Genomic DNA, 14,983 nt, shown 5'->3' on the forward strand with positions numbered 1-14,983 from the left:
TGCACGGGTTTAGTGAGTATCATATTGTTTTAAAAAACACACCTTTTGTAATTCACCACAAGCGGAATTCTGTAAAAAGTCGGCTGTTCATGTACTAATTGATGCATAATCTAGTGGAAAATTACGTTGCCTTCTGGAGTTTAGGACTCCTTTAATGTAACCTGGGCGAAGTGAGGAAATTCATGTAAAGTTTTCCCAAGGACACAATGTCAACAGGGCACATCACAGGATTCAAACCTAGGACCTGGCTCCCATTACGCCACTGCGATGCCATGTATAGAACATGATTGACAGCGTGTGGTGTGATGTACTGTGTTGTATGTGTCTGTAGGCTGCAGTCCCTACGCAGGGCTCTGCTGGACATGATTGACAGCGTGTGGTGTGATTGTACTGTGTTGTATGTATCTGTAGGCTGCAGTCCCTGCGCAGGGCTCTGCTGAACATGATTGACAGCGTGTGGTGTGATTGTACCGTGTTGTATGTGTCTGTAGGCTGCAGTCCCTACGCAGGGCTCTGCTGGACATGATTGACAGCGTGTGGTGGGATTGTACTGTGTTGTATGTGTCTGTAGGCTGCAGTCCCTACGCAGGGCTCTGCTGGACATGATTGACAGCGTGTGGTGGGATTGTACTGTGTTGTATGTGTGTGTAGGCTGCAGTCCCTGCGCAGGGCTCTGCTGGACATGATTGACAGCGTGTGGTGGGATTGTACTGTGTTGTATGTGTGTGTAGGCTGCAGTCCCTGCGCAGGGCTCTGCTGGACATGATTGACAGCGTGTGGTGGGATTGTACTGTGTTGTATGTGTGTGTAGGCTGCAGTCCCTGCGCAGGGCTCTGCTGGACATGATTGACAGCGTGTGGTGGGATTGTACTGTGTTGTATGTGTGTGTAGGCTGCAGTCCCTACGCAGGGCTCTGCTGGACATGATTGACAGCGTGTGGTGTGATTGTACTGTGTTGTATGTATCTGTAGGCTGCAGTCCCTACGCAGGGCTCTGCTGGACATGATTGACAGCGTGTGGTGTGATTGTACTGTGTTGTATGTATCTGTAGGCTGCAGTCCCTACGCAGGGCTCTGCTGGACATGATTGACAGCGTGTGGTGTGATGTACTGTGTTGTATGTATCTGTAGGCTGCAGTCCCTGCGCAGGGCTCTGCTGGACATGATTAACAGCGTGTGGTGTGATTGTACTGTGTTGTATGTATCTGTAGGCTGCAGTCCCTGCGCAGGGCTCTGCTGGACATGATTGACAGCGTGTGGTGTGATGTACTGTGTTGTATGTATCTGTAGGCTGCAGTCCCTACGCAGGGCTCTGCTGGACATGATTGACAGCGTGTGGTGTGATGTACTGTGTTGTATGTATCTGTAGGCTGCAGTCCCTGCGCAGGGCTCTGCTGGACATGATTGACAGCGTGTGGTGTGATGTACTGTGTTGTATGTATCTGTAGCAGTGTTCTCGCCAGCGCCCGTCCTCCCGTCATTCGACAGGTTTTTGTCTCTCATGACGGACAAAATTTTTGCCCAACCTGTCATTTTTAATGGACAAAAATAGGTGTGTAAAGATATTTAGACAGAGTTTAGAATTTTGCAAAAACTCCAGAGGATCACCGGAAAATCGCGACGAGGGCGATCTAGATCATTTCTAATGCCCGCTGGCGACAACCCCAGCCACACAAAGAGCGCCGTGGTGGATACTAGTATTTGGTGGCCGCCGAAAACTCGGCGTCATGCGCCGCCCTCCCCACAGTTTTGGCTGGTCGCATCGGGCTGACGTTTATTTCTGTTTTGTCCCTCTCGGTTCACCGTCAGTTATTGTTATCAAAGAAGCCTAAAAATTCAGAAATATTCCTATAGCTATCAGGCTTTCTGTAATCTGTAAAACATTATTAAAGTTTCAAGCCGCGGCGGCTGAGTTGAATGCGCTTTCTTCCCGTAAGAAATGGTAAACAGGCGTCAGATATTCTATTCCACTTTCCACCAATCACAGTGCGTCGTCTCCGTCGCGTCAAGAAATACCGACCAATGACATGCGAGTCTCGCTACTTGCGTGATTTCAGCTAAGCGTGAATTTGCGAGATGTTAGAGGAATGGCGGGGATCGCAAGGATCGCACGACGAAGCGGCTGTTTGAAGGCTTGAATCGACAACTTTTGAAGACATTCAGTGCAGTTACCGGAGAAATCAACCGTGGAAAACATGGGAGAAAAAAATGGACGTCTTTATGGCGTTCTTTCTCAAAATAGGGTGTCAAATTCCTCATTATGTTCAATAAATACAGGGAGCATACGGGACAAGTGTTGAAAAATTTTAATTTTGCCGACTTATTCTGTGTGTATTTTTTGTAGGACGTAGATACGTAATAAAGTTTTGTTGTGCTTGATTTTCTTTTCTTTGCCGATTGTATACAACATAGAAATGTAGCTTGTGTGTGAACATTCGATCTTACCGCGATGATCGACGGCGCGCCTCCCCCCAAAATTAAGCCTGAAACCCTTGTGTAATTTTTCACCGAAAGAGATGTCATTAAACTTAGCTTATTCTACCAAGAAATTTGCCCCTCAAAATGCAGGAAATAGCGTTTCAGAGGGTCTAGATTCCAAAATTTTCCGGGGGAGAATACCCCCGGACACCCCTACGATGGTCACGCCTCCGGCGTGACGCCTCGCGCCTTCGGCGCTCGATATGTTCTTCCCGACAGGAAAATTGAAATGACGGGTAAAAATTTCAGTCTGGCGAGAACACTGATCTGTAGGCTGCAGTCCCTGCGCAGGGCTCTGCTGGACATGATTGACAGCGTGTGGTGTGATGTACTGTGTTGTATGTATCTGTAGGCTGCAGTCCCTGCGCAGGGCTCTGCTGGACATGATTGACAGCGTGTGGTGGGATGTACTGTGTTGTATGTATCTGTAGCAGTGTTCTCGCCAGCGCCCGTCCTCCCGTCATTCGACAGGTTTTTGTCTCTCATGACGGACAAAATTTTTGCCCAACCTGTCATTTTTAATGGACAAAAATAGGTGTGTAAAGATATTTAGACAGAGTTTAGAATTTTGCAAAAACTCCAGAGGATCACCGGAAAATCGCGACGAGGGCGATCTAGATCATTTCTAATGCCCGCTGGCGACAACCCCAGCCACACAAAGAGCGCCGTGGTGGATACTAGTATTTGGTGGCCGCCGAAAACTCGGCGTCATGCGCCGCCCTCCCCACAGTTTTGGCTGGTCGCATCGGGCTGACGTTTATTTCTGTTTTGTCCCTCTCGGTTCACCGTCAGTTATTGTTATCAAAGAAGCCTAAAAATTCAGAAATATTCCTATAGCTATCAGGCTTTCTGTAATCTGTAAAACATTATTAAAGTTTCAAGCCGCGGCGGCTGAGTTGAATGCGCTTTCTTCCCGTAAGAAATGGTAAACAGGCGTCAGATATTCTATTCCACTTTCCACCAATCACAGTGCGTCGTCTCCGTCGCGTCAAGAAATACCGACCAATGACATGCGAGTCTCGCTACTTGCGTGATTTCAGCTAAGCGTGAATTTGCGAGATGTTAGAGGAATGGCGGGGATCGCAAGGATCGCACGACGAAGCGGCTGTTTGAAGGCTTGAATCGACAACTTTTGAAGACATTCAGTGCAGTTACCGGAGAAATTAACCGTGGAAAACATGGGAGAAAAAAATGGACGTCTTTATGGCGTTCTTTCTCAAAATAGGGTGTCAAATTCCTCATTATGTTCAATAAATACAGGGAGCATACGGGACAAGTGTTGAAAAATTTTAATTTTGCCGACTTATTCTGTGTGTATTTTTTGTAGGACGTAGATACGTAATAAAGTTTTGTTGTGCTTGATTTTCTTTTCTTTGCCGATTGTATACAACATAGAAATGTAGCTTGTGTGTGAACATTCGATCTTACCGCGATGATCGACGGCGCGCCTCCCCCCAAAATTAAGCCTGAAACCCTTGTGTAATTTTTCACCGAAAGAGATGTCATTAAACTTAGCTTATTCTACCAAGAAATTTGCCCCTCAAAATGCAGGAAATAGCGTTTCAGAGGGTCTAGATTCCAAAATTTTCCGGGGGAGAATACCCCCGGACACCCCTACGATGGTCACGCCTCCGGCGTGACGCCTCGCGCCTTCGGCGCTCGATATGTTCTTCCCGACAGGAAAATTGAAATGACGGGTAAAAATTTCAGTCTGGCGAGAACACTGATCTGTAGGCTGCAGTCCCTGCGCAGGGCTCTGCTGGACATGATTGACAGCGTGTGGTGTGATGTACTGTGTTGTATGTATCTGTAGGCTGCAGTCCCTACGCAGGGCTCTGCTGGACATGATTGACAGCGTGTGGTGGGATGTACTGTGTTGTATGTATCTGTAGGCTGCAGTCCCTGCGCAGGGCTCTGCTGGACATGATTGACAGCGTGTGGTGGGATGTACTGTGTTGTATGTATCTGTAGGTTGCAGTCCCTGCGCAGGGCTCTGCTGGACATGATTGACAGCGTGTGGTGGGATGTACTGTGTTGTATGTATCTGTAGGCTGCAGTCCCTACGCAGGGCTCTGCTGGACATGATTGACAGCGTGTGGTGTGATGTACTGTGTTGTATGTGTCTGTAGGCTGCAGTCCCTGCGCAGGGCTCTGCTGGACATGATTGACAGCGTGTGGTGTGATGTACTGTGTTGTATGTGTCTGTAGGCTGCAGTCCCTGCGCAGGGCTCTGCTGGACATGATTGACAGCGTGTGGTGTGATGTACTGTGTTGTATGTGTCTGTAGGCTGCAGTCCCTACGCAGGGCTCTGCTGGACATGATTGACAGCGTGTGGTGGGATTGTACTGTGTTGTATGTGTCTGTAGGCTGCAGTCCCTGTGCAGGGCTCTGCTGGACATGATTGACAGCGTGTGGTGTGATTGTACTGTGTTGTATGTGTCTGTAGGCTGCAGTCCCTGCGCAGGGCTCTGCTGGACATGATTGACAGCGTGTGATGTGATGTACTGTGTTGTATGTATCTGTAGGCTGCAGTCCCTACGCAGGGCTCTGCTGGACATGCTGATGAAGGACATCCCCAGACTGAGGGAAGTCGGCGGGACCAGAGCCATTCCATTCCTACAGGTCAGTAACACCATCATGGATGGGCCGGGGGAACCTACCAAAAATGGAGTGGAGGAAAGTAAACTGGGGTCTCTTTTTCTATGACTTTGGAGTGGGTTAAACCTTGGAGTGATTGATATATGCATGGAATGGTGAAAGTTTCCGTTTTGCCCCAGAATGCAGCAATTCACCCAGTTTCCCCTTTGATACCAGGTGTTTGATAATAGATCTAAATGTTTGTTTCAGTTGTGATGTAATATTATAATATAATTCTTCTGTAAACTCCTTGATTATGACGCTCAATTTACTACTCAACCTCCTCTTGAAACCTTCCATGCCTGAGTACAGGTGGTTCTGATGCTGAGCTCGGACCTGGACTGCAGTGACATGAGGGACTCTGCAATGCTGAACAACCTCCTGTCATGTTTACTCCAACAGCTGGACATCCCCACACAGGTTAGTACACCCGTCTTCACTCCAGCCCGGGCACAACATGTCTACCTTACAAATGTGGGACAGCTCAGGAAAGGACATGTCGAGATTCATGACTGGTAATGGGGAATTTGTTTTCCTGCAGACTATTAGAGAATGGACCTCATTAGCTTTAAACATCAGGCAGAGTTAGATATGAAAGATTTATGTGTTAACCAGCTACCCAGACTGCTCAGCTCCATGGTGTGTTGGGGAAGGTGGTTATATTTGTTGAAGTGAAAGTTTAGAGCAATAAACCAACATGTACCACTGTCAGTATGTGTAGCTCTTTTGCTAACAATCCTGAGGTATCACACAACCTCTCTTACAGGATGTGACCAAGATGGCAGAAAGAAGCAAGGAGCATGAGGTCCAGCTGGTCATCATGAGGCTGCTGAGTGTCTTCATGTCCCGCACAAAGATACTGTCTAAAACCCACACTGAGGTTAGAGCAGTTACTCACAATTCTATTGGTCCTGTTTCAGGTTAATTAATTTCCTCAAGTAAGTAGGGAAGGAAGGAAGGAAGGACTCCTTACAAAGCAAGTAATGATGCATCAACAACCTGTCTTCAGTCCCTATTAGAAAAGAACAGGACACAAATAAAACAAACTTTCTGAAAATAATTTCATCAGGTTGGTAACGTTGGGTAACATAAATTCGTGGGGTACTTAAATTTGGGATTTTTCGAAAACGGGGTGTTTAGGGATATGTGCTAGATGCAACATCAGTAATACCGCTAGAAATGCAAACTTGACAGACTACCGCATTCAGAACACTGTCTGAAAAGCTTCGATAACCATGCATTAGAAGCTGGCTATGTCAAAAACTCTCCGTCCCTTATTGTCACAGTCTGAGGGCTTCGTGGGAGAATTATATGTACATAGTTGTTCGCTGGTTTATAAGACAAATGTCACATCCGCTTCCTGCTAAACACAATTATTTACAATACAACTTATTAGAATCTCTTTTGCTAACCTACAACTAGACTCTAAGTGTGATTTATCATCAAAACGCCTCTTTGTTGCTACAACCAATGGCTACGGCACTACGGTGAATTTTCCCGCCGCCATATTCGTTACCCAGAATCCTGCTATTCGGCAGACGACAAACGTTTGCGAGGAACACTTTTTTGTCTAAATGTTGTGTGTGATAGTGGACTGATGGCGATATTTTCCTCAAAGTTTGCTCTTAGCACAAGCAGAAACACATGGACATAGTAGTATTACCATTTCTACGGCATCCAGCTAACGCCCCGATGAATAATGTACAAATTTCCATGACGGTGGGGGTGAACTTTGAGTGACGTTCTACCGACTCAACACACGGGTTGTTCCCGAAGGCCTGATGCGTGCGGTACGGCCGTTTTTTCGTGTATTTTTTTTACTTGGACACGTCTATATCCATAGCACTCTCCTCAAGCCAAGGATGGAACGAATAGCTGCTGTATAAAATGTGATTAGCGGTAAGATATTCAAGACGAATCTTCTCTCCCGAATTAATGTGCCCCCCTGTCCGACAGCACCGTCATTGTGGCGTGCGGCGGACGGTAGTTTCAAGTTGAAATATTATGGTGTCAGCACGACTAGAGACAAAATCTACCATATATATGATTAGTGCAAAGATAGTACATGATACTGACAGAATAATAGAAAAAAAGGATGGTTCATTGTTCTGCTAGATTGATTTCAGTCAACCATTATCGGAAAAATCCCGAATTTATGTTACCCAACGTTAGAACATAGAGTACTGGAGATTCTTTTTACACAACCAGTAACTCTCACCTGCTAACGTTTCGATGTCTGTCAGACACCTTCATCAGAGCTTCCGACTGGAATACTGCTTCTCACCGCTATAAGTAGCTTCTCATCCGCTACTTATAGCGGTGAGAAGCAGTACTCCAGTCAGAAGCTCTGATGAAGGTGTCTGACAGACATCGAAATGTTAGCAGGTGAGAATTACTGGTTGTGTAAAAAGAATCTCCAGTACTCCAAAACAAACTTTCTATTAGAAGTTATTTCCTTTTTATTACATAATTTTATATAATTTTGTGGGGGAAACCTACACGTGGTGTGGAGTCAGGAAGTAGTTTAGTAAGAATGATGCATTACTTCCTATTCTCCATCCCCCAGAGTTCCTCGGAGCTGTCCCAGCACACAGCTGGTGTGGTGCTGTCTGCTGGCCTGTTGGACTACTGTCTGCTGTGTCTGAAGGAGCTGCACAAGTACTGGACAGACAGTCTCAGGGAACAGGTACAGGCACACGCATGTTAGAGTCAGAAAGCTGTATTTTAAGTAACATTTTAAGAATGTCAGAATAAACGTTGATCACTAAGTCTAGCTTTATTTACTAGTCTTTCACCTGAGAACTGTACTGTTGGAAATGAGAACATTTTTCCAATTTGACAATTACACCTAATGACATCCAAAGAAGTCTGAAAATGGAGGTTATTTGTTTGCTCAAAAACCTGACATATGTACTGTCTAGAACCCAACTATCATCATAATATTTTACCAGCAGATCACAGCTCAGGTGCGTGACCTGTTTCTCAGGTGTATCTGGATACAGAGCAGACTCACTCAGTGATCTCTTTGTAGAACCAAGGACATTATATAGGAAGGACTGAGCACGGAGTCAGTCCCCCGCTGCGCGCTATTGTACAGACCCGCCAAACCCCGCGGCGATCTATTGTTTCCGCCCTCCGGCGGCGCTCCTTTGTTCTCCCCCGTTCAATTCATGTCTTCCCGCCAAAACCCTGCAAATGAGCCCGATCATGACGTCACGCGCTCCGATGCTGGCCGAACACGGCCCGAACCTACCCGAACTACGGGCGAGATGCCTGTAGTTTCCGCGGATTTCCTTATTTGGGAAGCAAACGTGACGTGTGCAAACGGCAGCAGCTTCTGGGGAAGACGCTGGCGGCCATTTTGATATGTGTTCGGGCGCTGTAGAGTAAAGATTGGTGAGTTTACAGGCTTTTTCGTGGAAATCTCATAAAGTTTTTGTCTGTAAAACATGTAAGAACATTCAACGATTTATGCTGCTAAAACATAGTTACATCATTATTTGTGTATAAGTAAACGCTTTTTTAAAAAACTTCGAACGGTTTTGTTTACATTATTGTACAGTTTACTACAGATCGCTAGCGATTTTTTTGTGATCGTTGAGCAAGAACATTCCTCAATTTTTTACAAATTCCGTAGATGGCCTTGCACGGTGAGCCAACAAAGTGGACTGTGACAGGACATGTCCGTATTTCGGGGGTTGTTTGCAAAGCCAAGCCGTTTGTTATGCCAGCACTTGCACGGGGAACATGTCCTGACATCCATATCTTTGTTGAGTAGAGTAGAGTAGAATTTTCGGTCAGGTAGGACTGTTCCAGTTTAGACCGCTCTTCATTGTTGAATTCCATTTCACTCAACTGTCATGGTGGGTTTGTGTGGATGTTCCAAAGCTCTGTGGTTGTACTTTACAGGGTGAACTTCCATGTACCTGTCGAATTTGTTAATATAACATGTAGGTTCCCAATCTTATCGACTCCCGATCTTGTGTTTTTTGCAGATTGAAAACTTCCGTGGAAGGGGCATGACCACCAGAGCGACGTCCCACGATACAGCGCTACCGAAAATACAACGCCGAGAAGATAACTAAAGATTTACGCATCAAATTGTTTGTTGGAACCAACCTCCAAAATTCTGTTTTTAGTAAAATGTAACACTACCTGTAAATATTGAATAAATACATGGATTTCTTGAATTCATAAATCTCTAGTGTGATAATTTCTTCTTCAATTTTCTAGTCGGTATTCTAGCTTGACGCAAGTGTTTTTGCCTGACGGTAGCGATGAATAAAGATCCCCCCTCCCCACAGTTCGGTTCTTGATCTTGATCTGTTACGCCAGACTATTGTTGCAGCAAATTATAAACGGATATTGGAGGTACGATTTTTAAAAATATGTAACTCAGAAATACAGATCGTTTAGAAAACTAACTTATAAATACACTACACAAGGACATTATCATTATGTTGTGTTGCTTGATCTTGTGCTTGGTGAAGACGGCTCTCTTATAAACTTGCTTAAATCACACAACATGCAAGTGAAAGTGGTAGCTTTGTCGAAATTTTTGTGTGTTTTTTGGGACTTCTAGCTTCCCCGTTTTTTGACGATCGTCTCGAAAATCACTCATAAACAAAGTCACCTTCGCCTGGTCCGGCCATTCTGAATTTGTGTTACAATAGTGGGCCGCTTGGAATCCATGCAAATCTGGGGGTGATTCGTATGTAGGTGTTAATTATTTTTACAACCATGAACCGAAGGTTCTTGAATAGGGACTGATTGTGTGCTCAGTCCTTCCTATATAATGTCCTTGGTAGAACATACCTCCACCACATACACAGTCCCGCATGGCCAGTGATACATCTACATGTAGTCTGCACACAATATTTGTTCAGATTTTGAATAAAAAAAGGCTATAGAATGACATAACATTTTCTGCCATTGAGTTGTTTAGTACACACAACTATGAGTGTTTTGTTCCCTGTTTAAAGTAACAAAATGGTATTATTATGGTGTGTGTGTTCTTACTACATGTTGTCTTTTGCAGGAATCACAAGCCACAGTTGTCAGTAACTTACTGAAGCCGCACCAGTCCATGTCACCCCCAGACATGTCTCCCTTCTTCCTCAGACAGTATGTGAAGGTAAGGGTTAGACAGTTTTTCTACACCAGTCCATGTCACCCCCAGACATGTCTCCCTTCTTCCTCAGACAGTATGTGAAGGTAAGGGTTAGACAGTTTGTACACCAGTCCATGTCACCCCCAGACATGTCTCCCTTCTTCCTCAGACAGTATGTGAAGGTAAGGGTTAGACAGTTTGTACACCAGTCCATGTCACCACCAGACATGTATCCCTTCTTCCTCAGACAGTATGTGAAGGTAAGGGTTAGACAGTTTGTACACCAGTCCATGTCACCCCCAGACATGTCTCCCTTCTTCATCAGACAGTATGTGAAGGTAAGGGTTAGACAGTTTTTCTACACCAGTCCATGTCACCCCCAGACATGTCTCCCTTCTTCCTCAGACAGTATGTGAAGGTAAGGGTTAGACAGTTTGTACACCAGTCCATGTCTCCCCCAGACATGTCACCCTTCTTCCTCAGACAGTATGTGAAGGTAAGGGTTAGACAGTTTGTACACCAGTCCATGTCACCCCCAGACATGTCTCCCTTCTTCCTCAGACAGTATGTGAAGGTAAGGGTTAGACAGTTTGTACACCAGTCCATGTCACCCCCAGACATGTCTCCCTTCTTCCTATGTGAAGGTAGGGGTTACACAGTTTTTCCACACCAGTCCATGTCACCCCCAGACATGTCTCCCTTCTTCCTCAGACAGTATGTGAAGGTAAGGGTTAGACAGTTTTTCTACACCAGTCCATGTCACCCCCAGACATGTCTCCCTTCTTCCTTCATATGTTTTATCATTCTTTAACCTATCCATATGTTTTCCAGAAACAATACGTTTAAAATAGTCCACCCCTCAGAGGTGGAATGTAATCTTCCAATGTGTGCGGATCGCTTTTTGATTAAAACCTATTAATTCATCGGCCAAAAAGATGTTTTGAGTTGGACCCAAAGAGGCTATACTTATCATTATCTCTAATGCTTGATGCTTTTGACGATTAAACCATCCAGGGGCCCTTTGACCTTTTTTTTTCATATGATAATTATTATTATTATAAATAAAGTTGAGCTGATTTTCATACAGTCGGGTGGGGAGGGGGGCACTTACCTTTTCCATACTGCTATCTGCTATCCAGTGTTTCCGTGCAAAATTTGGCATCTGCTGCAGGCTCAGACCATGATCCCCATCTTGTATATGTTCTCTTGTACCTGGGTTTTGACTTTGAAACCGACTTGAGTCTTCAATTAATACAAAATAGAACTAGAAGTGAACAGCACTTGAAGGCATGAACTTCTCAGAGCTTTGGCCCTGCTGTCAACTGCCTGTGGCATTTGAAACCACCAATCAGGAGTTAGGAAAAGATCACATGGCAAGTGTTGCCATTGGTCAAAATTTTATGCAGATATTTGCCAGAACAATCAAGATTTTTAAAGAAAATTTAACTTGGCTTCTATTTCTTGCAATAGCCTCATCTTAGCCAGGAAACAACCATTATATTATACGAGTTCAAATAAGAATTTCAAAGTATTTCTTGTATTTCTTAAAGTATTATTATCAAGAAAAACAAGAAATGCATTCCTCAAAGTTTCTTGATACGAAAATCAAGAACATTCAAGAATATTATTCTAGTTATGACTCGAACTTTGTCTTCTAGTTTAAATATCTTGAAAATTCTTGTTTTCCTAAGCAGGATACCCCAAGAAAGGCAAGAAGAAAATTCTTCTATTTTCTTAAACATCCCAAGAAAAGCAAGAATTTTTTTCTCAAAGGTTCTTGATACGAAAATCAAGAACATTCAAGAATATTATTCTAGTTATGACTCAAACTTTGTCTTCTAGCTTAAATATCTTGAAAATTCTTGTTTTTCTAAGCAGGATACCTCAAGAAAGGCAAGAAGAAAATTCTTCTATTTTCTTAAACATCCCAAGAAAATCAAGAATTTCTTTCTCAAGGTTTCTTGATACGAAAATAAAGAACACTCAAGAATAAAATTCTAGTTGTTGCTTGTTTTCATAATCTTGAATTCTTGTTTTTTCTTACTACCAGAAAAAGAAGATAGGGGAGAAAAAAATTCTTGTATTTTCTTACACATGGCAAGAAATAGATTCTCCCTACAAGAAAAACAAGAACTTTTAACTTCAATTTCTAGAAAATTCTTATGAGAGAAAATCCTTTCTAGAAACTATTTCTTTATCTAAGAAAAATAAGAAAATGTTTCTTGTTGTGAGAATTTACAAGACAAGATTCTTGGAATGGTCCCTTGTGCTTTTCTTATTTATTCTTATCATTTTCATGGAAGTTCTTCATTCAAGAAAATTTGTCCACGAATTAAGTAAAAACAAGAAAACTAGAAAAAACAAGAAAAATCATTTTTGGTAGTGTAGACAGTTTGTACGCCAGTCCATGTCACCCCCAGTCATGTCTCCCTTCTTCCTCAGACAGTATGTGAAGGTAAGGGTTAGACAGTTTGTACACCAGTCCATGTCACCCCCAGACATGTCTCCCTTCTTCCTCAGACAGTATGTGAAGGTAAGGGTTAGACAGTTTGTACACCAGTCCATGTCACCCCCAGACATGTCTCCCTTCTTCCTATGTGAAGGTAGGGGTTACACAGTTTTTCCACACCAGTCCATGTCACCCCCAGACATGTCTCCCTTCTTCCTCAGACAGTATGTGAAGGTAAGGGTTAGACAGTTTTTCTACACCAGTCCATGTCACCCCCAGACATGTCTCCCTTCTTCCTCAGACAGTATGTGAAGGTAAGGGTTAGACAGTTTGTACGCCAGTCCATGTCACCCCCAGACATGTCTCCCTTCTTCCTCAGACAGTATGTGAAGGTAAGGGTTAGACAGTTTGTACGCCAGTCCATGTCACCCCCAGTCATGTCTCCCTTCTTCCTCAGACAGTATGTGAAGGTAAGGGTTATACAGTTTGTACACCAGTCCATGTCACCACCAGACATGTATCCCTTCTTCCTCAGACAGTATGTGAAGGTAAGGGTTAGACAGTTTGTACACCAGTCCATGTCACCCCCAGACATGTCTCCCTTCTTCCTATGTGAAGGTAGGGGTTACACAGTTTTTCCACACCAGTCCATGTCACCCCCAGACATGTCTCCCTTCTTCCTCAGACAGTATGTGAAGGTAAGGGTTAGACAGTTTTTCTACACCAGTCCATGTCACCCCCAGACATGTCTCCCTTCTTCCTCAGACAGTATGTGAAGGTAAGGGTTAGACAGTTTGTACGCCAGTCCATGTCACCCCCAGACATGTCTCCATTCTTCCTCAGACAGTATGTGAAGGTAAGGGATAGACAGTTTGTACGCCAGTCCATGTCACCCCCAGTCATGTCTCCCTTCTTCCTCAGACAGTATGTGAAGGTAAGGGTTATACAGTTTGTACACCAGTCCATGTCACCCCCAGACATGTCTCCCTTCTTCATCAGACAGTATGTGAAGGTAGGGGTTAGACAGTTTTTGTACACCAGTCCATGTCACCCCCAGACATGTCTCCCTTCTTCCTCAGACAGTATGTGAAGGTAGGGGTTAGACAGTTTTTGTACACCAGTCCATGTCACCCCCAGACATGTCTCCCTTCTTCATCAGACAGTATGTGAAGGTAGGGGTTAGACAGTTTTTGTACACCAGTCCATGTCACCCCCAGACATGTCTCCCTTCTTCCTCAGACAGTCTGTGAAGGTAGGGGTTAGACAGTTTTTGTACACCAGTCTTTCCCTGTGTAAGATCTACAATGTAGACATAACATCAAGTACTGTTACAGTATAAAAAATAACAGGAAACATTCAATCTCAAATGACTGATGTAAATATAATATTTAAGGTGTCTACTCTTTGTCAAGCTGAATTATTCCTTTTCTGCTTTGCGTAATACATGTACATAGTATTACATACCATGTCATGTCATGTACTTTAAAATGTTTGCCTCTACTCAAGTACTTTGAACTAAAAGTATTTTGAATCATCATTGTGAACTGGTACCCTCTCATTACTGTTGTATCTGAACTATCTAAACTATAATCTTGAATTACTTAAAGTTAATATGATCATAATTATAGACATTACATCTAAAGTTGAATGTGTTAACCAAAAGTTGATGTCTAATAAGGTGCTTCAATTTTTTGCAGGGCCATGCACAAGATGTATTTGAAGCCTACCCCCAGTTGTTGACAGAGATGGTTCTACGTTTGCCTTGCCAGGTAACATCTATTAATTTTGTAGCTATGTCTAGCTATGGCTTGTCTAAGTAACAGTCTGATTTTGCTGACCTGAACCCTAATTTGCATGTTACTGGATGTGGATACAGCCCAGGTCTTCTTAACCTGAAAGTAAGTTGAAGGTCCCCTGTCAAAGAGACCAAAATCCCAAACATGTTAAAGAACCCAGCACACATATTATTTAGTACAAATACATTTTTTCCCTCCGTGAAACCGAGGTATTGTGACTGCGGTTTGTTTGTGATGTACATGTGGATGTCTGTCCACACGATAACTAGAGAATGCCTGCCAGTGGGTGGATTGTCTTGTTTTGAATTTGATTCTAAAAATCATGTTTTTCGGGATGTGCAATAATTATTGTTTAATTAACAAATTAGTCCATCTTAGTTACAGAACTTGAATGTGTATTATGTAATTTACCTTTTATTGAATTCACATAAAACAAAATGTCATAAGGTGGCCACACATGTAGGTGTCCAAGCTGTGGTAATGAAAGTGCAGTAGTAATGCATTCATCAATCT

General features: G+C 43.6%; 1 protein-coding gene and 1 long non-coding RNA gene across 9 annotated transcripts in view; both read left to right on the forward strand.

The window, feature by feature from the left end:
• The window catches only part of LOC136442148 (E3 ubiquitin-protein ligase UBR4-like), a 151,894-nt gene that overhangs the window by 85,733 nt on the left and 51,178 nt on the right, over positions 1-14,983 (forward strand). For 7 of the 8 annotated variants that reach the window (XM_066438812.1, XM_066438819.1, XM_066438815.1 and 4 more), the window contains 6 exons: positions 5,004-5,100; positions 5,428-5,535; positions 5,882-5,995; positions 7,682-7,801; positions 10,154-10,249; positions 14,372-14,443. In XM_066438812.1, the coding sequence (XP_066294909.1) occupies positions 5,004-5,100; positions 5,428-5,535; positions 5,882-5,995; positions 7,682-7,801; positions 10,154-10,249; positions 14,372-14,443 (607 nt within the window). Of the gene's footprint in view, positions 1-411; positions 425-5,003; positions 5,101-5,427; positions 5,536-5,881; positions 5,996-7,681; positions 7,802-10,153; positions 10,250-14,371; positions 14,444-14,983 lie in introns of all 8 variants that reach the window. The other variant, XM_066438816.1, reaches the window with a different exon arrangement.
• On the forward strand, positions 8,146-9,313 carry LOC136442153 (uncharacterized). The gene is made up of 2 exons (XR_010756964.1): positions 8,146-8,511; positions 9,111-9,313. It is a non-coding gene; the product is annotated as an uncharacterized lncRNA (long non-coding RNA).

This window comes from Branchiostoma lanceolatum, chromosome 9 (assembly GCF_035083965.1).
Source record: "Branchiostoma lanceolatum isolate klBraLanc5 chromosome 9, klBraLanc5.hap2, whole genome shotgun sequence".
NCBI lineage: Eukaryota > Metazoa > Chordata > Leptocardii > Amphioxiformes > Branchiostomatidae > Branchiostoma > Branchiostoma lanceolatum.